The sequence below is a fragment of the Alligator sinensis genome, unplaced genomic scaffold, assembly GCF_000455745.1.
Source record: "Alligator sinensis unplaced genomic scaffold, ASM45574v1 scaffold72_1, whole genome shotgun sequence".
NCBI lineage: Eukaryota > Metazoa > Chordata > Crocodylia > Alligatoridae > Alligator > Alligator sinensis.
The window spans coordinates 828502-849453 of record NW_005842547.1 but is presented as its reverse complement, the minus strand read 5'-3'; the positions used below and the strand labels follow the sequence as shown (position 1 = coordinate 849453).

Genomic DNA, 20952 nt, shown 5'->3' with positions numbered 1-20952 from the left:
TCAAGAACCTCTAGGCTGCTAGTGGCCGCTCTATTCCCTCACAACAGGACAAGGCTTGGAAAGTTGAAAGGAGTGTAGTGAGTCTAATGGTAATGAGATACACCAGATCCTCTCCCTTCTTTCAGTCTGGGATGTCTGTTGAGTACATAACCGTTCTAGAGTTACTGGAATAGGAGGAGGTATTCTAGATAGTCAGCCTTCCCTAAAAGCCAAAGAATTATTCAGAAACCTTCTTACTGCTTTGCATATTTAACAGTGACATAATTGATCAGCTGCTGTGGACATCTGGCACATTTTGAACCTGCTAACCTAACCAAATGGCTAGAGTACCTGTTCCAGGAAAGATTTATAATCACCTCTCTGGGGTGGGTTAACATCAGGAATAATATTGATAAGCTTCTTTTACATCATTTTACAATTATTGCAGCCCCTCTCAACCCCAGGCAAGGTGCAAGTATGAAGTAGATAACACAGAAACTCCACAATGCCCAGATCTGTCTCTGAAGCCATTTAGTATGGACAGCTTTCCCCCTGTATTAAATATGGAAGTGCCATTGGCAGATGTTACCTCCCCAAGCACCTCACAGCCAAAATAACTACTCATTTACTCCTGAACCCACTACTGTGATGCTTAATACAATCTGAACAGCAAAACCCAGGCTCAAAATTGGCTTTAAGCTTTGCAGTGCAGTCAGGAGGGGAATGAAGCCAAGCAGATGGCATGCAAAAAGCCAAAGAGGAAATGCAGTTGAAAGAAACAAAGCAGCAACAAAAAAACAACCCAGTTTATGTTTTTGGGGGAGCTTTTTGCAAGCACTAGACAAGATGGAAAAGGGTTTATGAGGGTCCTTGCTAGGATGGGAAAGAAGGGCTGGTTTTTGCTGCTTCATTTGGTAGGGTCCAGTCAGGCGGTTGGCAAAACATTTTCTTGTGTGAGTCTCTATTGCAGTTTATGCCCTGTGCAGAAGCTGGCTAATCCCCACTGACTCCCTCTTCTCCAAGTTCACTTGTCTGTGGGATCACTGGTTTTCTAGTTATATCCTTCACGGATAATGTGGCAATAAAGCAAGTAAAACAAACTTAGGAAAGGATTTTTTTCAACAAAGCACTTCTCTCAGATTTACACAACTTTGATAAATAAACCCATATTTGATCTAAGCCTGAGTCCTGTTTACAGTCAGTGGGTTTATGTAAGACAGGGTCTCTCTTTTTAATTTTTAAATTTTTTTTCTTGAGTTTGGTCTGCTTACATGTGGTGACGAAGTAGCTACCCTGCCAGCTCCCTGCTAGTCTGTGCTGTTTTCAGAATGGGATTGGGGAAAGGGAGCAAAAGGAGCTCATTCAAGGGGTTCCCCAACCAGTGCTGGAAGGTGGGTGAGTGAACTGAACCCTTGCCATCTCAGTGAGGTTCCAATATACTCATTCCACTCTTCTGTGGTGGCTGACAAAACCCCAGACTGAACTCCCTCTGCTCCCTTCCCCCCACTCCCACTCTGAAAACAGTGACAGTCTGGGAGGCAGTGAACACACAAGTTACAGAAGACGCTATGTTTTGAAATGTCTTCATCTCAACCCTCATGAAATGAGGGTTTAGATTTTTATCTAATCAGCCATTTCTGAAGCAGTCAGCAGCTGTGCACATGTGTTTGGTCATGGCTATAGACTGCTTTCTGTGGCCAGATTGGGTGAAAATTCTCATTTCTGTCTGTGCCTGCTATGTCTGCAGTGCGGAAATTCTACCTGGTCCTGAGCAAATGGCTTCTGTATAGATTAGGTTGATCACGGAGAATTGTTCCACAAAATACGAGAGCTGTCCCAAATAGACTGACACTACTAGGACTTGATTAGTTTGCAAAGCCAAGTATATGTCTCAATACAAGATAGGTGAAGGCTGTAATCAAGATTGCATTCAGCAAATAAAGTTCACAGTTTAAAAAAGACATTTGTTTACTTTGTCACATTGGAAATATCTGTATATTATAAAGTTCAAGGAAACACTGGATGAAAATTTATTTATTGAGGATGTATACAGAGAGAAAAGGAAAGGACCAACCTGATTGCCTTTTATGACCAAGTAACTAAATCCTTGGATGATGGTGGATGTAGTCTTTCTGGACTTTAAGAAGGCCTTTGACACTGTCTCTCACACCATCCTCATCAATAAATTAAGCAACTGTGGCATTGATGCCTGCACAGTTGGATGGGTAAAAAATTGGCTGATGGTGCACCCAGAGAGTAGTGGTGGATGGGTTGTACTCAACCTGGCGAGATGTGAGCACGTGGGGTACCCCAGGGCTCGGTCCTTGGGCCTGCACTGCTTAACATATTCATCAGTTACTTGGATGAGGTTGTGGAAAGCACGCTGTCCAAGTTTGCTGATGACACTAAGATGTGGGGCGAGGTGGACACACTTGAAGGTACAGGGAGGCTGCAAATAGATTTAGACAGACTACAAAAGTGGGCAGACGAGAATAGGATGGGGTTCAATGTAGACAAATGCAGGGTGCTGCACCTTGGGAGAAGGAATCCACAGCATACATACAGGCTGGGGAGTTCCCTTCTTGAAAGCACAGAGGTGGAAAGGGATCCTGGAGTTATTATTGACTCCAAGATGAACATGAGCCACCAATGCAAGCCACCGCAGCCAGCAAGGCCAGCCATGCATCCAAAGGTGCATCTCAAGCCAGTCCAGAGAGGTGATACTCCCCCTCTATGAGACTTTGGTCAGGCTGCAGTTGGAGTTCTGCGTCCAATACTGGGTGCTGCACTTCAAAAGGGATGTGGCCAGCCTGGAGAGGGTTCAGAGGAGGGCCATCCGCTTGGTGAGAGGGCAGCAGGACAGGCCCTGTGAGGAGAGACTGAGGGACCTGAACCTGTTCAGCCTCAGCAAGAGGAGGCTGAGGGGAGACCTAGTGGCTGGCTACAAGCTCATCAGGGGAGATCAACAGCAAATAGGTAGAGCCCTTTTCTCCCCAGCACCACCTGGGGTGACAAGGAGCAATGGTAATAAGCTGATGGAGAATAGGTTTAGGTGAGAGATCAGAAGGCAATATTTTACAGTTAGGGTGGCCAAAATCTGGAACCAACTTCCCAGGGAAGTGGTCCTCGCCCCTACCTTGGGCAAATTCAAGAGGAGGTTGGATGTTCACCTGTCTGGGGTCTTGTGAACCCAGCATTCATTCCTGGCTGTGGCAGGGGGGCCGGCTAGATGATCTGTTCAGGGCCCTCCTGACCCTAGCTACAATGAAACTATGAAACTATGACTACACCTAAAACCTTGAAATGGGGCCACTAAAACAAATAAAGAAACAAATACTTTAATTATAGTTAGTCTAATTATAAAACAAAGATGATCAGCTATGTGTAGTTGTAGTCCTCCTAGTGCTTTGAGTTTGAACATAGAACAACAGAAAAAGCATGTACTTAGTCTTCAGTTGGTTAAGGAAGTGATGCTCAACCCACAGCCTATGGGCCAGATGTGGCCCATAAAACCCATGTAAATTGCTTGTCATATCACTGGTATGAGTTCACAGTCATATCAGCATGACTCCTTCAGGAAGTCTGTATGTGTAGTGAACTCTCTGAGCTCACCAGCATGCCAGTGGGGTTCTTTAAATCAAGGATGAATGCTGATACTTCATTCCCTCTTTTCCCTTACTGCTGATTTCAGCAGGGAGGGTAGGGGGGAAGGAGGAGGCAGAGGCAGAGGGAGACTAATGGCAACAGCATTCACCCCTGTATTCCAGAGTTACAGGAAAGTGGTGGCTCTGGACAGAGCCTGCACTGACATGCTAGTGAACTCAGATAAGTCACTGAGAATGAACTACACAGATGAAGTGGGGTATAGCTTCAACTGGGGTTGCCAACTCTGTTTGAATCTATTCCAGGAGCTTTCCAAAATGCCGAAGTGCCTGTGATACACAATGTAAATGTGCCCACATGCTTGCGTATATCAGTTATAGATTATGATGTGTAGATTTTACATATAACATTTTAAAAACCCACTAGACTACTGTATAAATCAGTTTCAAAATTTAATATTTATTTTAATGAATGCCTTAATGCTTATCTCCTGGGTGAGTCTCAGCGGTCTCCTGGATATTTATATATAATTCCTGGAAACTGTAGGTTAATCCTGGAAGGTTGGCAACCCTACCTGCAACCCTCTCACCTCTCTGGCCATCAGCCCATTTCTGACTTAAAGACTGGGATGCTAGTAAAAAGGTTTGAGCACTACTGGTGTATGGTATTCACAAAACTTAGGTTACCTAAAGTTCAAAATATCACTGATGATCACACTAGTTAAAGAATTTCTGGAATTATTTTACAAGGAAACATGATAAACACTACTTTTGGATTGTGCTGAACTCTGGCTGGAATTAAACAAAAAGATGTTCTGTAGGAATCAAAACAAGTACCTGTTTTAACATGCATTTCCTACATATATATACGCACTAGGGCTGTGCAAAGCTTTGGATGAGGATTTGATTTGGAGGCGATTAGGCCAGATTTGATGGCCCAATCTCCGAATCCTAATTGAATCAGGGGAGCAATTAAAAGATCCAAATCAATTCAAAGCTCTCCGAATCTTCTCCTTTAAAAAAAGGCCTGGGGGGGGCGATCCCCAGTGCCTCTCACTGGGCTCTGGGGATGGGGGGGCTCTGCCACAAGTCCCTAACCCTTCCCCACCACCCCAGCCCCCACCCCATGGCTGCGCCCACCAGGCGCGACACGCTCTGGCCCTTTAAGAAAAAAAAAACAAGAAAAAACCTAGAACTCACTGCTCCTGCAGTGGCCTCAGGGCTTTGGGTGGCTCATGCAGAGCCCCCCATGTGGTGTGGGGCAGTGGGGGTCAGCATGGAGCAGTGGGGTTTGCCCCCCACTGGGCAGGAATGATAAGTCTGGGTGGTTTGGGTTTTTGTTTTTTTTCCTTAAAGGGCCAGAGCCACAGTGGGCAGGGCCATCATGGGGGAGGAGGGCTGGGGTAATGGGTGGAGGGTCAGAGAGCTCATGCAGAGCCCCTCATGCAGCATGGGGCAGTGGGGAAGAGTGGAGATCACCCCTCCGCCAGCAGCACCCGCTGAGTCAGGGCTTTTTTTTTCAAAGTGCTGAGAGCTGGGGTAGGCAGGGCATCCATTACCGGGCTGGGAGAGTGGGTGGGGGATGGGCCTGGGTGATTTGCCCAAATCAATCTGGGACAATGATTCAAATCACCAGACCAAATCACTGTCCCCAACACTGGCCGAATCTGAAGCGAATAGTAGCCACTTCACACAGGCCTAATATGCACACACCTATTTAATCTATATATAGTCACCTACCATATATATCAGGGGTGCTCAACCTTTTTGCTGGTGGGCTAGATGGGCAACGCCCCATTTATCCCTCTGGTGGTCCCAATCCAGCACTGGGGCCAGTGCAATGGGCATCATCTGGCCATGCAAAGGGGAGCATGGGCAGCCCAGCCTCTACCCAGCCCTGTGGAGGAAAGGGGCTGTAGCTTGGATTTACAGGGTGAGAACAGGTGTGTAGCTTGGCCCTGTGGAGGGAAGGGTGTGGCCTGGCCCCAGTCCAGCCCCAAGGGGGTAAGGGGAATGGCTGCAGGCCTTGGGTTTGGGAATTTTGCAGGGAAAAGGTGACTGCATTTATGTCCACTGCTCCCTCCACCAAATTTTCCACCTATAAAATCATGGCCAGTTATATCAAATATGAAGCTGGACTTAAACTACAACTCATTTCCTTTTCTACTTTTTAATCCAGTTTGATTTCAATTTAACAGCAGACCATGATGGTTCAAGAAACCTGACATCTATTCCCAGGCTCTCTATTAAATCTAAGACTTTCTTGCAGCTAAGACCTTTTCCCAATAAATAACAAAATTTGTTCTCTTTACATTTATAATGAAACTCCTGCATTTCATTTAACTTTGACCTGAGAACTACCAGCTACAGATGTTAAGAAAAAATGTCATACTAGGATGGATGGATACCTGGAAATAAGTTTTAAGATAAATTCCCTTTAGTCATCACATCCTTTTGACAAATTTGATTACCTGAACAGGTAGTTTTAATTTTCTTACAACAAAATCTAATTAAAATTGTAATTTTGAAATTTTATCTACTTCTATGTTTTACCATAATCATTATTTCAGTTAAGGAAGGTTCTATCTCTATTCAGAAGCTTATTTTAACTTTATTTTACTACACAATCTGCAGCTGTTTAATAAATATTGCATCATTCATTAAAATCATCTCTTGCACATGCTAGAAAAAATCTGCTTTTAAGCTTCACTAAAATTTGTACAGGGACTGTTTTTCACTGTACTAATATGCAAATTGTCAGTATTGTGTGCTATTGAACATATGGAATTTAGATTCCATAAGCATCCTAAAATAGATAGATCTTTTGAGGAAAATTTTATGTCATTGTAATTCTGTACATGATTTAATTAGAGAGGAAGAATGGTCCACTATCTGGAAACATGGGAGAGCAAGCTTCAATTTCCTGTTCTATTCTATATTTCCTGAACTACCTTGGGCAAGTTAATAGGGCCCAGATTGTTAAAAATAATAATAATTAGGTGCCTACATTACTAACAGATATTTAAAAAAAAATCTAGGTACATAAGATCATTTCTACATTGTGTTGGATAGTGCTATAAAGTAGGGCTGTTATGTTTCGACTTCTGTTTTGCCATTTCAAAAGACAGTGTTTTGTTTTGTCATTTTGTTTCATTTCAAAGCACTGTTCCATTTCATTTAATTGAAATTGTTTTCTTGTTTTGACGAGTTTTGACATTTCGCTCATAGGCTATAATGGGGAATCATGAAAATGCCAATAACTTTGCCATTTCTTGTCCAATTCAGATGAAAATTGTAAGGAGGGCATACCCTACATAGGGCATGATGTTTGTCAAGTTTCAAGGAGATAGGTACAAGGGTTTCTGGGAAACTGCACCTCAAACTGCTAAAAGCCAAACTTGTGTCACTTGCTGGCAGCCTCCTGTCATCCCTCGCTCAGATCTGGAGGCCCACCCCCCAGGAGGAGTCCAGCAGTGTTGGCAGGGCTGGTTGAGCTCTGTGAGGCTGGTGGAGCTGCTCAGAGTGCAGCCCTGGCTCTCCTCACCTCCTGCCACTGGGCTGCACTCCGAGCAGCTCTGCCAGCCCCATGCAGCTCAGCCCCGTGGTGGGAGGTGGTAGGATACCCAGTGGCAGAGCCACTTGGAGTGCAGCCCTGGCAAGCACAGCCCAGTGGCAGAAGGCTCTGCATCCCCACAGAGCTGAACTTGGCAGTGGAGGAGAGCCAGTGGCCAGGGCTGCACTTCAAGTGGCTCCACCACTGGCTCTCCACTGCCTTCTGCCACCTCCTGCCTCCAGGCTTAGCTCCATGGGGCTGTGGAGTCTCCAGCTGCTGGGCTGTGCTCACCAGGCTATGCTCCGAGAGGCTCTGCCATTGGCTTTCCTGCCACCTCCTGCTGCCAGGCTGAGCTCCTTGGGGCTGGCAGAGTTGCTTGGAGCACAGCTCTGGCTCCAAGCACAACCCTGGTGAGCACAGCCTGGTAGTTGGAGGCTCCACAGCCCCACAGAGCTGAGCCTAGTGGCAGGAGGCGGCAGGAGGCAGTGGAGAGCTGGTGTCAGAGCTGCTTGGAGCACAGCCCTGGCTCCAAGCGCAGTTCTGGCCATTGGCACTCCCCCACCTCCTGCCACCAGGATCAGCTCCATGGAGCTGGCGGAGCCACTTGGAGTGCTGCCCAGTGGTGGGAAGCAGGGGAGAGCCAGGGCTGTACTCTGAGTGGCTCTGCCAGCCTCATGGAGTTTAGCCCAGCGGCAGGAGAGCCAGTGATAGAGCAACTTGGAGCACAGCTCTGGTGAGCATAGCTTGGTGGCAGAAGGCTCTGCAGCCCCATGGAGCTTAGCCTGGGGTGGGAGGCAGGGGAGACCCACTGGCCAGGGCTGCGCTCAGAGCCAGGGCTGCACTTGGAGCGGCTCCACCACTGGCTCTCCTGCCACCTCCCACCACCGGGCTGAGCTCTGTGGGGCTAGCGAAGCCACTCTGAGCACAGCCCTGGCTCTCCCCCACCTCCCACCACCAGTCTGCTTTGAAACTCAAAACATTTCAAAATTTTCAAAACATTTTGAGTGCCCTCATTTAATTTCAAATCTGTATCCAAGTCTTTTGTTTCATTTCAATTTTGCTGTTTTGAGCTCGAAATGCATCAAAACAGCTTCAAAACAAAACACCCATCGGAATTTTGCACAGCCCTACTACAGAGCATATTCATAACAGAATATCCCACCCCCTAGGTTCCACTCTGCTTGCCAGTAAAATGCTGTGTATTTCCATTATTATTCTTATGAACATGTTTGAAATTGAGAGTGTTTCTGGGCATGTACCAAAAACTTGCTACATAACATACTTTAGCATACAGGCCAGGGGGGAAGGAACAAGTAGTCTGGTTGTTTTTTCAGGGTTGCTCATCTGATAAAATGTAACCCTAGACATATTATGTACCTAATTTCACTTTTCTGGCACTTTTTTTTTTCCTTTAAGAAATCTGGTCCTTCCTTTCTCGCTGGATAAGTCCAATTTTGTAAAATGGAGATACAAGCAATTTCTTACCTCAGAAAGGTAGTGAGAATGAATATATTAAATATTGGAAGGCATTTAAGGAATTGACAAATATATGATTTCACTGTTTTTAAAGGGGTGGGATATGATAAAACTGTTTTATCAGCCTGCTCTGCACCTATGCAGTAAGTGAACTAAATTGTAGTAATTTACTCTGAATGAAATGGGGAATCATTTTTGTAGGTTAGAAGCAGACAGAAGAAACCACTGGCATGATGCAGCTGAATTTGGTGCAAGTGCCCCTATTATTTAAAGTAGTAAATTGCTTTATCTGTCCTTCAGACAACATAGCAATGGAATCTATATAAGCACCTTGAGAGTTTGTCAAATAAACCTTAAAAGGAATCATTTATGCTTAGAAAGGGCTTTTCACTTTTGTTTCCTGGTTTGTTTGTTGACATGTTAATAATATCTTCTAAACACATGACCCTTTTCCAATCCACATTATTCATAACATTGAAATAAATCATAGGTTTAGAAAAGACTTAGAGGTCATCTATTAATGATATATTTCTGCTATACTGTTTACAATCAATCTAATTAGTTTGTAATATTGTTTTCATATTTTACAGAAATATTATGTCAATAATATTAATGACAAATGCATGAAACAATCATAGGAGATACAGTCAGTCCAGCAAGTCAAGCCTAAAAGAGAGAATGGAGGCATGAAGTACAAGCAGGAGGCAAGTACAAGCAGAAGGCACTAAGTCTTAATGGGGAAAATGGATTTTTAATGTTGAACTGACTCAATATGAAATTAATAATGTTGGTCCAATAAACCAAAATATATCATTAGCAACCTTGGCTGAATATGAACCGGCAACCCAAACATGAACCATTTCAAATTACCCCCAATGACCCAGTATTTCATAACTCTAGTCTATGGTTTTCCTAGAAAAAGTATCCTAGGTTTGATCACTTTTGATAGTCTTGATATTTTGTAGCATTGCATTAAAAATTATGGTTAAGTCAAACATACTGGCACCAAGTCATTTAACAGCTCATTGAATGTACCTGACAAACATCATAATTTTAAAAAGAAAAAGGAAGAGATCTTGTGTTCCAATCAGAGTTGATAATGAAATACAAAATATCTCACTAGGTTACAGCTTTAAGACCAGTCTAGCATAGCACAGCACAGTAAAGCCTAAGGCAACAAATGAAGCGGCAAAAACTACTGAATGGATGGATGATTTTGCAAAGGGTAGCTGTACTGAACAGAGGCTGATAATTAATTACACATAAACAAAACAAAAATATTAATTTATTTTACAATAGTATAAAGGATCCTTAATTATAGATAAATATTACCACTGCCACTAATTGTTTACAAGATAGTGTGCTTTTCCCTATTTGAGAAGTAGGGAAAAAAAAATCCAATTCATAGAGATTATACAGCAGGGGTGGGCAATTATTTGGCTGGAGGCCCACTTAGGGAGTTTTAGTGAGCTGTTGTGGGCCTGAGGGGATGCTGACCCAACCCAGTTCACCTGGGGGGAGGGTCAGGGGAATTGATTGCAGATAATACCAAATTATGGGAAAAAGTAAACACACTAAAGGGTTGAGAATGAATCCAAGAGGATCTGGACAGGTTGGAAAAGTGAGCAGAACATAATAGGATGTAGTTCAACAAGGACAAGTGCAAAGTGCTGCACCTAGGGAAAAGGAATTACCAACATGCTTACAGGCTAGGGGAGGACCATCTCCGCAGCACAACAGTGGAAAGGGATCTTAGAGTCACTGCTGACTCCAAGATGAACATGAGTTATCAACATGACGAAGTGATCAGTAAAGCTAGCTGCACTTTATCATGCATTAGCAGGTGCATGACAAACATGTCCAAGGAGGTGATACTTCCCCTTTATGCAGCATTGGTTAGACTGAGTTGGAGTACTGTGTCCAGTTTTGGGCACCACACTTCAAGAGGGATGTAGACAACCTCGAAAAGGTTCAGAGAAGGGCCACTTGTATGGTTAGGAGCCCTCAGTCAAAACCATATGGGGAGAGATTGGGGGCCCTGGATCTCTTCAGCCTCCACAAGAGAAGGCTGAGAGTTGATCTTATGGCTGCCTACAAATTCATCAGGGGGGGGGACAGCAAGGAATAGGATATGATCTACCAGGGCACCCCTTGCAGTAACTAGGGACAATGGCCACAAACTGATGGACAGAAGATTTAGGTTAGACATCAGGAAGAACTTCTTTACAGTAAGAGTTAACAAAATCTGGAATGGGCTTCCAAGGGAGGTGGTGGTCTCCCCTACCTTGGAGGTCTTTAAAAGGAGGCTAGACGTACACCTGGCTGGGGTCATCTGACCCCAGGGCTCTTTCCTGCCCAGGGCAGGGGGTCAGACTCAATGATCTGCTAAGTTCTCTTCTGACCCAAACATCAACGAGTCTATGATCACAGTATGGTTGCGGGGGGAGGGATTGATCCTATCTGGTCCAGGCCCATATGCCCTGCACCTACTGTCAGGAGCACCAGACAGAGTGGGCAGGCAGGCAGGTGGGTGCAGTCTCCATGGAGACCAGCCTGGGAATCCCACAGGCAGGGCACACTTGGCTGGGTGGATAGGACATGGCCACAGGCAAGTGGGGAGTGGTGTCCAGAAGTGGGATGGGTGTGTGAGGCCAGGGCTAGAGCTAGGGCTGGGGCCAGGATTACAGGGCAGTGGCAGCATGGTGCCATTTGGGGAGTGGATTGTGGATTGTAGCTCTGCACCAGGCCCAGGCCCTGTGCTGTCACCACCAGGCAATCTCGGCCCTGGCCCTAGCTCCGTCCACCCATCCCACTCCTGGATGCTGCTCCCCACCTGCCTGCAGCCCCATTCTAACTGCCTGGACAAGGGTGCCATGCCCATGGGATCCCAGGCTGATCTCCATAGAGACATCACCCACCCGTTCCATCCAGTGCTCCCAGTGGCAGGTACAGAGTGGACGGACCTGGGTTCCTGGGCAGTAGTGTCTGATGGATGCAGTGACACTGGCGGTAGCAGCAGCTGGAAGGAACTTCCACTTCCAGGGCTGCTGGAAAGTGGAGTCCAGCTACCACACTGGCCCCCACCCTGCTGTGTCCCTTTTGGACTGGCTACATATGCCACGGCCTGGGCTGCCCCCCCATGCCTGGGATGGATGGGGCTGAGGGACCTGATATGGGCTCGATAAAATCCCTTGGCAGGCTGGATCTGGCCCACGGGCTGTATTTTGTCCACTCCAGTTCTGCAACCCTTGAAGTATTAGAAGACGGTTACCTTATCCCCCCTCAGTTTTTCTTTTCCAGAGTAAAAACTGGTTTTTCAGCTTTGTGATACAAGGCGAGCAAAAGGAAGCAATAAGACAAGTTACATTATTAACACTTGATAGCTGTTATTTACTTGAAATTAATTGCTAGTCTCTTGTCTAGTATAATATTCAGTGGACACTTTATCATCTACCAAATCACTTATTCTATGACCCATAGGAAGAAAAAGATAGGATGTTTTATATATATATATATATATATATATGATTTAATTTTTAGGTATAGTGGGCACAATTTAATGTTTACATTTGTTACATTGTGCCCACTATACCTAAAAATTAAATCATTTTAAAGAATGAATGAATTAGTACATTAGCACCCAACCATTTGGATTATAATAGTTTTAAATAAGAAAGCATTATATTAATTAGATATGCATTTGGAAACAGCAGTAAATAACTTGTAGGATTTAGACCTGCTCTCTCTGAATTTCCACACTGCACAGAAAAAAAAAAGGAACGAACACTTTTGCATGCAATACATACCATTACAAGATGGCAATGCTCTGTTCCATGCTGGTTTTCCATCAATGCCAATCACACATGTTATAGTAGAGGGATCAATAATCTTATATCCGGAATCACATTGATAGGTAATAGTTGATCCAAGTTTGAAATCTGTTCCAATTCTTGTTCCATTCATTATGTTTCCTGGGTCAAAACAAGCTTCTCGTGGTTTTTCTGTTAAAAGTGGATATGAATTAAAAAAGCACTCCCAATGAGATAATCCTTGCAGAAAAAAATACATTTGACAATCTGCAGGGTTTTTTTTTTATTATATTGACTTTACAATCATGTAATTAAAATATGCTTCTATCTTTAAAAAATGGTTATAGGGATATTGATGCTTTCCAAAGATTATCTGCCTATCCAAGAAAATTACACCTATATCTTTTTGCATCATGTTAAGAAAATGTACCTCCAAGATTAAACTTCTTCTTCAGTTTTGCTTTATTTATTTTTAACTACATAAAAGCTATGTGACTTTACCATATTCCAGTAAAGTAAAAGAAATGCCTGTCATTTCTACAACCTCAATTTTACATTTATACTTTCTACTAAAAGCCAAAGAATTTCATGGGCTTTCCCATTATCCAATTAGAAAGATACCAAGGCTGGGAAGATATACGGTATTTTTCCCTGGAAAAATTGTGCGTGTGTTTGTCCTGAAACAAAAATATCTCCTGACTGATGTGTAAACACATCATCCTTCTAATCAGGGTTTAGTGAGCATCATGATTTAGTGATGCTTTTCTAACATTGATTCAATGCTGTAATCCCAGGATAAATGTACAGACATATTTTGCAATATCCTCTGATAAACTTTTACTACTGCTCATCTGGGAAACATTTTTAGGATTTATCCTGGAAAAGCAGACATGGATGTCTGTACAACTGCACTCATTCTTGGGATAAAATACCTTATCCTAAGATAACCGTGATGTCTATTTGCACAGACAGATATAACATCATGACTTTAGAATAAACTTTTGTTGGTTTCTTCTTTTCTTCTTCAGATTTACAAGTCTAATAGTAGTGTGATTAATTTAAGATGTCAAGTTTCATCAATTAAAACTGAGACCATTAATTAAAAGGTCATCAAAATATGTAGTGCAGTATATCAAAGAGCTATATATTTAGTGTAAAACAAGAGTTATGAATCCTGTGTCACAGGAACCAAGATTTCACTCATTGTTTTTGAAAACTAGCTAATGCAAACTAATGGACAAGAGGAGAGGAATTAGGATGTCACATATCACTGGTTTCCACAGCCATGAAATACCCCAGAAGCTGGAGAGTTTCATCAGCTATTATTCTAGAACAAATCCTTACCACATTTTACATGCTAATATTTCAGCATCAATAATTCTTAAAGAATGAATAGGCAATATTAGGTTTGATGTGGAATTCATTCTTTGGTTTATAATATTCATTAGTAAAACAAGATAGTATTTTAGAAAGTGAACTTTTTATGTACACTTATAATGTGAAGCATACATCTATAGTATAACTATATGTAATGCATAACTAAAAATAAAAAAGAAATTATGTATGACTTACACATGAACACTTGTATATGCTAATGGAAAATGAATTTTCATCTCCTTTCTTTTGCCTGACTTCCCCATTTCCCATCCTTACAAATCAGCAAGGTTTCCTCCCTAGAATAAATTGCATTCTATTTTTGTTTACATTATATTTCAAATTCAGTTGTGAGAGAAAAGGCCAGGTTTCCCTCTACAAAAAATGTAAATGCAAATATGACAATTACACTGGGAAGAAGAGCCTTGTTGGCCTGCAGGGAAAAGTATGAGGACAGAAAGAAGTTAGGAGATGAGTACAAGGGAACTTTAATATTTCTTTTTAAGCTCCTTCACTTTCAGTAGTTTGACATTTTCATATTCTTTGAGTTTTATTTGTTTCTCCTTTCTTTCATGCGTATTATGGAGGTTTTATTCAACTGAAGGTGACAAAAAGCTGAGACAATATTTTTTCTACTGACAAAAAGTTTGAAAAAACTGACCACAGATGACAGTCTCAGCAGAGAATCAGGAACTATGCAAAGTAACTCGTAAATTTGGGGTAGGGTGACTGAAAAATAATTAGCAAGCGATTATGCCTCTGAACTCTGAGTAGCTAATAATGGGTGCCAGCCTAAGTATAAGAAGTCATTTGTTGAATAGTTATTGATATATGTGTATGCAAATCACCCCAAAATCGCTCACTGTGAAGTGGTTTGGGGAAAAAATATTGTTATGGATATAAGTAAATATACAGAATCCATGAATGCTAATTGAATGAGACAATTCCATTATTGAATAACCTCCTTCAAACATTATTTCCTTTTTTTTTAACTTATACCCTCCATTCTCCTCTAAGAAGATAAGAATGTACAGGAATGTCACAAAAGAGAAAGATAAAATGCATTTTCATGTATCTATTCAGCATATATTTGCTGAAAAGAATTTTTTTAAAAATAAAGTGAGTGAAAAACAGGAAGGTGAAACTCTGTAGAATGAAATACTTGCCAGCCTCCACTTATAGACCAAGTTTCTTGAAATATATTTAAAAGAGAATTTGATGTATAATATGTTGTTTAACATAGAACATTTTAAGATGGCTGATTCTGAGTGATACATAGCAAAACTCAGATTATCAGTTAAACGTATAATATCAATATGTTAAAGGTTAACAGCAATAGAGAAACACTGTTAATGACCTAAAGTATATTTATGCACTATCTGACAAGTATATGAAATGCAAGCCTAGATAGATCTCTCTCTCTCTCTCTCTCTCTCTCTCTCTCTATATATATATAAATCCTATAGCTATATATATCTATAAATTCTAAAATCTTGATTTAGGATTTATTATATTTTATATATATAGCTATATATATCTACATAAAGCTTGATATATAATGTAATCAATCCTAAATCAAGATTTTTTTTCTTTTCTGTGTAGGACATATTATCTTGACAACATTACCTTTATATTCAATGGCAAATCCTGACATGCCAACAGAGGCATCACTTCGAAATGCAAGAAATAGGCTATTACTACTGCTCTCAATTCTTTCAGGTGCCTGGGAGCCTTGAAAACTTCCGATTAGAGGACTGTTGGAATCTTCCCCTTCATAAATATGCAGAAAATCATAACTGGGCTCCATACTGAAACTGAAATAAAAGAAAAAAGAGAATTGCAATGCTGTTGTTTTTAAAGTATAACTACATCAGTTCTGTAGTTGTCTTCTACCTAAGATGTCATCCTACTCACAGGAAAAGGTCTTTAAAAATACAAGGGATCTTAAAATCCAAATTCTACATGCCTTGTAAATACTGATCAATCAAGAATTTAATATTGATAGAATTTTAACCGAAGCATTCTATCATGTAAAGTGCAGTCATGCTATAAAACTTATTTTTATTTCTACACAAATAAATTGTAGAAGTACAATAATACATATTACTATTATATTAATGATAGGATCTGTGCAGTATAACAAGAAAGACAACACTACTACTTTAAAAAAAAAGGTTGTGCAGGTCCACTAGGCTCCTGGCTGATATTAATTTAATTACATTATGGGATCTGAGCCCTTTTATCCCAGAACTCAATAATTATGTGTCCTGCCATGCCAGATGTTCACAGTATAGCATGGCAGGATATACAATCATTGGGATATGGGACAAAATTCCTCATATCCCATTGACATTCTACCAGGGCATGCACCAATTTTTTCCTAATATTTAATCTAAACTTCCCTTGCTGTGTCTTGAGTTCATTGCTCCTTGTTCTGTCATCTGCCACCACTGAGAACAGCCTATCACTATTTCATTACACATTATTCAAGTGAAAGCGAAATCAGACCAACAAGTCAAACTGCAGGCAGCATATGTTATCATTGAAAATGTAGAAATAGGTCACGAATAGGTGTTCATTTCCAGAGGTAGAAATTTCTGCAAAATTTCCGCTGCTAGAAATCTTTCAAGAAGAGGGAGTACAGGCATTCAGCTTGCAACTACTCCCTCTCTTCCCTGTCACCTGACCAGGGTGCTCCTGGTCTGGGGAAGGCAAGGGGACCAGTGGCTGTTCCACATTACCACCACATTGGGTATGTCTACATGAGCATTTATACCAGCTTAAAATTTACTGCGTTGTAAGAAGGAATAGGCCACCATTTACACGTGCAGCCATTAAAGCGCATTAATGCTGTGTGTGGACTGATGTGGAACTAAAGTTAGTCCACACACACAGGGTTACTGCACAGTAAGGCATCTACATGTGCATTACTGTGTAGTAACTAACTGGGTGTAAATGTGATACCCTGCATGATGCAGATACCAAATTTACACTCAAGTCAGAGTAAGTCACCATATTTACTGTGCAGTATGGGCAGGCATGTGTAGATACATGCCTGTACTGCACATTAATTTTGGTTACTGCACAGTAAATGTACACATGTAGACACACCCATTGTATAGGAAACCTACCTGCTGCCACAGATGCATTCACTCCACCAGCTTTTATCCTAAATATACCACCAGATCCATTGTCTACAAACAAGTTCTACATTACAACCAGATCTGCTGTGACCCCACTGATAAACACCTTAAGGATCTAGAGCAGAGATTCCTACAATTACAAAACAATCCCAAAACAAATCCCAGATTCAGGCCTTGCTCCAACCTTTTATATCAACCCTGGAGCAAGGACAACAGAATCCCTCTGATTGTCATCTACATCTTGAATACCTAAGATGTCACTAATGACATCCAACCCCTCCTGGAAAAGGATGATTGTCCCAAGGCAGCCTTTAGTGACAAATCTGTGTTGGTAGCCCCTCCCCACCCCGCTCTCCCTGAATGTCAAATAGCCTCTGTCAAACAACAGATTAACAAATTCCTATCCTCATGGAGGCACCAGTCTTTGCAATAGATCCAAATGCCTGCCATGTCCCCACACCATCACTGTACCTAATAACAAGGAGTACAATATCCAAGATTACGTCCCCTACAACTATACCATCATCATATATGTCATCACCTGCTTACAATACTATTCTGCTGTCTACATTAGGCAGACAGGGTGATCTCTATGTATAAAAATGAATGACATCAGCTGACATCAGTTGCAGAAAGACACAAAAGCCTGTGGTAGAACACTTTGCCCTCCCTGGACACTCCCTTACTTACCTCAGGATTGATTTTTCTCAGTAAAAAATAAAGTATAATAAAAAATATAATAAAAACTAGTTTGAATGGGAAACTGAAGAACAAGAAATCCACAAACTGAACTCTGCTAAGTATGATTTAAACCAGGACTATGGGTTCTTATCTCATTGCTGGGATTAATTTTTGTGCCCCCTTTATTCCTATGGGTTTAATGCTCATTTGCTTTTCTCTCCTAGCACTGCCTTCCTCCCCCTATCTTTCTCTCTATCTTCTCATCACTTGTATTTTGTATTCTAATTTCTCTCTACTTAGATTCTGCTTTCTGCATTTCCTTTTCACAGCATCTGCTGAAGTGAACTTTGGTGCACAAAAGCTAGCACTCCATACATTTATCTTATTTAGTTAGTCTATAAACATGCAAATGTACCCTGCCTTCCGATTGACTTCAAACTAACATGGCTAACTACCTCTCTCTACTCCACTCTTCCCAGTCCCCAAGGAGAATGGGGCAGTAATCTCCAGTGTGCAGCTGAGGGAGAAGCAGGGAAAATCCCCCAGCCCATTCCCCAAACTAGGGACTGCCTGGTATGAGGAAGAGGCAGGGAGCATCAGTGACTGCTCCCATCCCATTCCCTGACACCACCTGGTACAGGACAGAAGGGAAGCCCAACAGAACAAATCCCCTGAGCCTGGTCCCTAGACCAGGCAGTCTCTGGTGCAAACATTCCTTCTTGTAAGAGAGTTCCTCTTGCAAGGCAGATCTTCCAGATGCCAACAGGAAAAGACATAACACATGAGAGAAGCAAAATAAGCCAAACCTTCAACTTATCTAAAACCTGTGCTACACCACTGATATTAGTATACAAATAAAGACTTGGTTTTCTGATGTACATTGCTATAAAATAGTTATATTTATTTAACCGTTTAAATAAAATTATGAATTATTTCAAGGAAACATTGTTTTGAGACTTCCACTTTGTGATTAATATAATGACATATACATTAATATGGCTTTCCCAGTTTATTATCTAGTTTAATCTTAAATATATTTCAGGTGGGGGTTAAAGATATTTTTGATTAGCTAATTTGCTCCCATCTGCCACATGTGTATACTTATACTCATACTAAACTGAAAAGTTATAGATAAGCCACTAGCAACCACACCTAGGTACAGTTTAGACATTCACTACTATCAGAAGAGATCATAATGATGTTTTTTGAACATTACAATATATATGTAAATCCTTCCTATTCTGTGGACCATTGATGTAAGACAACAAAGACCTCTCTTCCCTTTCAAAGCAAGCTACATGCATGTAAAATAGATCTATATAAGTAGCAGCCTCATATTCCAGTTGATAAAGCTATTAGATATGTATAGCAATGACATTTTGAAAGCTCTGAATATAACTTTGCTTTACAAAGGGATTGCTGGCTTTTTTTGCCAAATGAGAAAGACGGCAAATGTATGTTTTAATAAATATATATTTTAAAGTGCAAAGTATGTAATAAAAAGCTTTGATTCATATTTTGCTCAATATTTTACATTTTCTAATGTTGTTGTCATATAAGTTAAACAAGAAACAGGGTGTATCTATGGGTGTTTTTACAAGTGCTCCAGGGGTGGGAGGGTGCCTTAATTAGAGTGGCTTTTAGAGCCACTCTAAAGAGCCCAGAGCATCTCGTGTATCCATGTCCCTGTGCTTCAGAATGGAGGTGGAGGCACTTTATCTAATGCTCATTAAATGAGTGTAGGGGCTGGCTGAAGTGCAGTAATTACCAGGCTCCAGCAGACTTGATTAATCAAGTATTTATATGCTGTAATTACAGTACATCAGAGAAACCTCCTGGCTCATGTACAGGCACCCTACATGTCCAATTAATGTGTTTTAGGTAGTGTGCATTAAATCATAATAATGGAGGTAAATAGTACCTCCATTGTGAGGTACTAGAAAAAGGTGCATTCGCCTATTTTAACACTCATTAGCTAAACAGCATGGCTTTTGGGTAATGCTTTAATGATCATTAAAATAGGCTAATGCACATTAAAGAACACATGTAGATGTACCCACAGGCACCAATTTTACTTATTTTAATTATATATTTAATATATTTTTCACTTGCATGGCTTAGATTTTATTTTGGCTAAAAAGGGAACTAAGAGACATGTAAATGTAGCCTTTACCAAGATTTGCTTTTCCTACGTGTCCTTGTTAGAATATGCTTATAGCACAATTTGCCATCCTAATTTGCCCTTTAATTTCATTTATTTTGTCCCTGTTAGTCATCCTTCCATACATGACCCATTGTCTAAAGGGAGAATACTGCTCATAGAAAAAGATAATAATACTGTGAGCTGTCTTCTTGAACCAAAAACAGCATCTTCTATATGAAGTATCTCCAATTGTCACATGGCACTAAAATGTGCCTGTTCCTTTAAGGGCAGAAGCAGCCTAAGCAGGCAGCCCTGCAGGCCAGGCACATGGCCTCCATAGCTACAGGTTGCCTGAGCAATGAGGCAATTGAGGCAATTGAGGCTAATTACCTCAATGAGGTTAATGAGGTAATTAGCCCAGGCAGTCAGCTGACTGGAAGGAAGCAGGTCTCTGGGAACATATAAGCTCATGGTTAGAGCTGGCAGAATTCACTCTCTCTGGAGACTGCCAGTGGAAGGAGCTACCTAAAGACATGGTCTGCTGCCTACAAGAGCAGTAAGGCTCCAGGAGCCCAGAAGATACCCAGGGCTGGGAGACACCTGTCCTACGGGTAGAAGTTTGCCTTCTTAAAGGGGCGGAACATAGTCTTCATTGCTATTGTTCTGTCATAGCCCAGGGGCTTATGTGTGTGTTATTGTTTGTACTGGAGGTTTGGGATGAGGCTGTAAGGGGAGGTATGGAGGCCTCATTAGTGCCCAGAGGGATGTAGCTACTCAAGAGGCTGGGGGACCTGGTGCTAGAGGGGTGCAGCCACATAGGGCCAGAGGGGTACAGGCACATAGGGCTAGAAGGACCGGTGCCAGAGGGATGCAGTCAGGCAGGGGCTGGAGGCCCAGCAGACAGGGGCTAGGGGCCCAGTGACTGGAAGAAACCGATTGGAGCTAGTGCCTCAAAGCCCAGTCTGACACAATAGGCCTAGGCTAGAAGGTCTAGCCAGATTAAAGTGGTGGAGGCTGAGTAGGCTGAAGTCCCAACAGAGGAAACAACATCCATGTAACACCCGTGAGGCATGGGGCATGTTGTATGGGAGATTTAGAGCCATGCAATTAGCCCATAAGGTTTGAGGTGCCCCATTCAGTACAGTACTAGACTGAAATCCAGCAAAGGGCCCAAGGATGAGTGAGTTCTTAT

General features: G+C 41.9%; 1 protein-coding gene across 1 annotated transcript in view; it reads right to left on the bottom strand.

Moving 5' to 3' along the window:
* The window catches only part of LOC102386534 (CUB and sushi domain-containing protein 1), a 796348-nt gene that overhangs the window by 210000 nt on the left and 565396 nt on the right, over nt 1–20952 (bottom strand). Inside the window, exons 25-26 of the mRNA XM_006032113.1 lie at nt 15420–15607; nt 12417–12611 (exon numbers count right to left, since the gene is read on the bottom strand). Of these exons, the coding sequence (XP_006032175.1) occupies nt 12417–12611; nt 15420–15607 (383 nt within the window). The remainder of the gene's footprint in view (nt 1–12416; nt 12612–15419; nt 15608–20952) is intronic.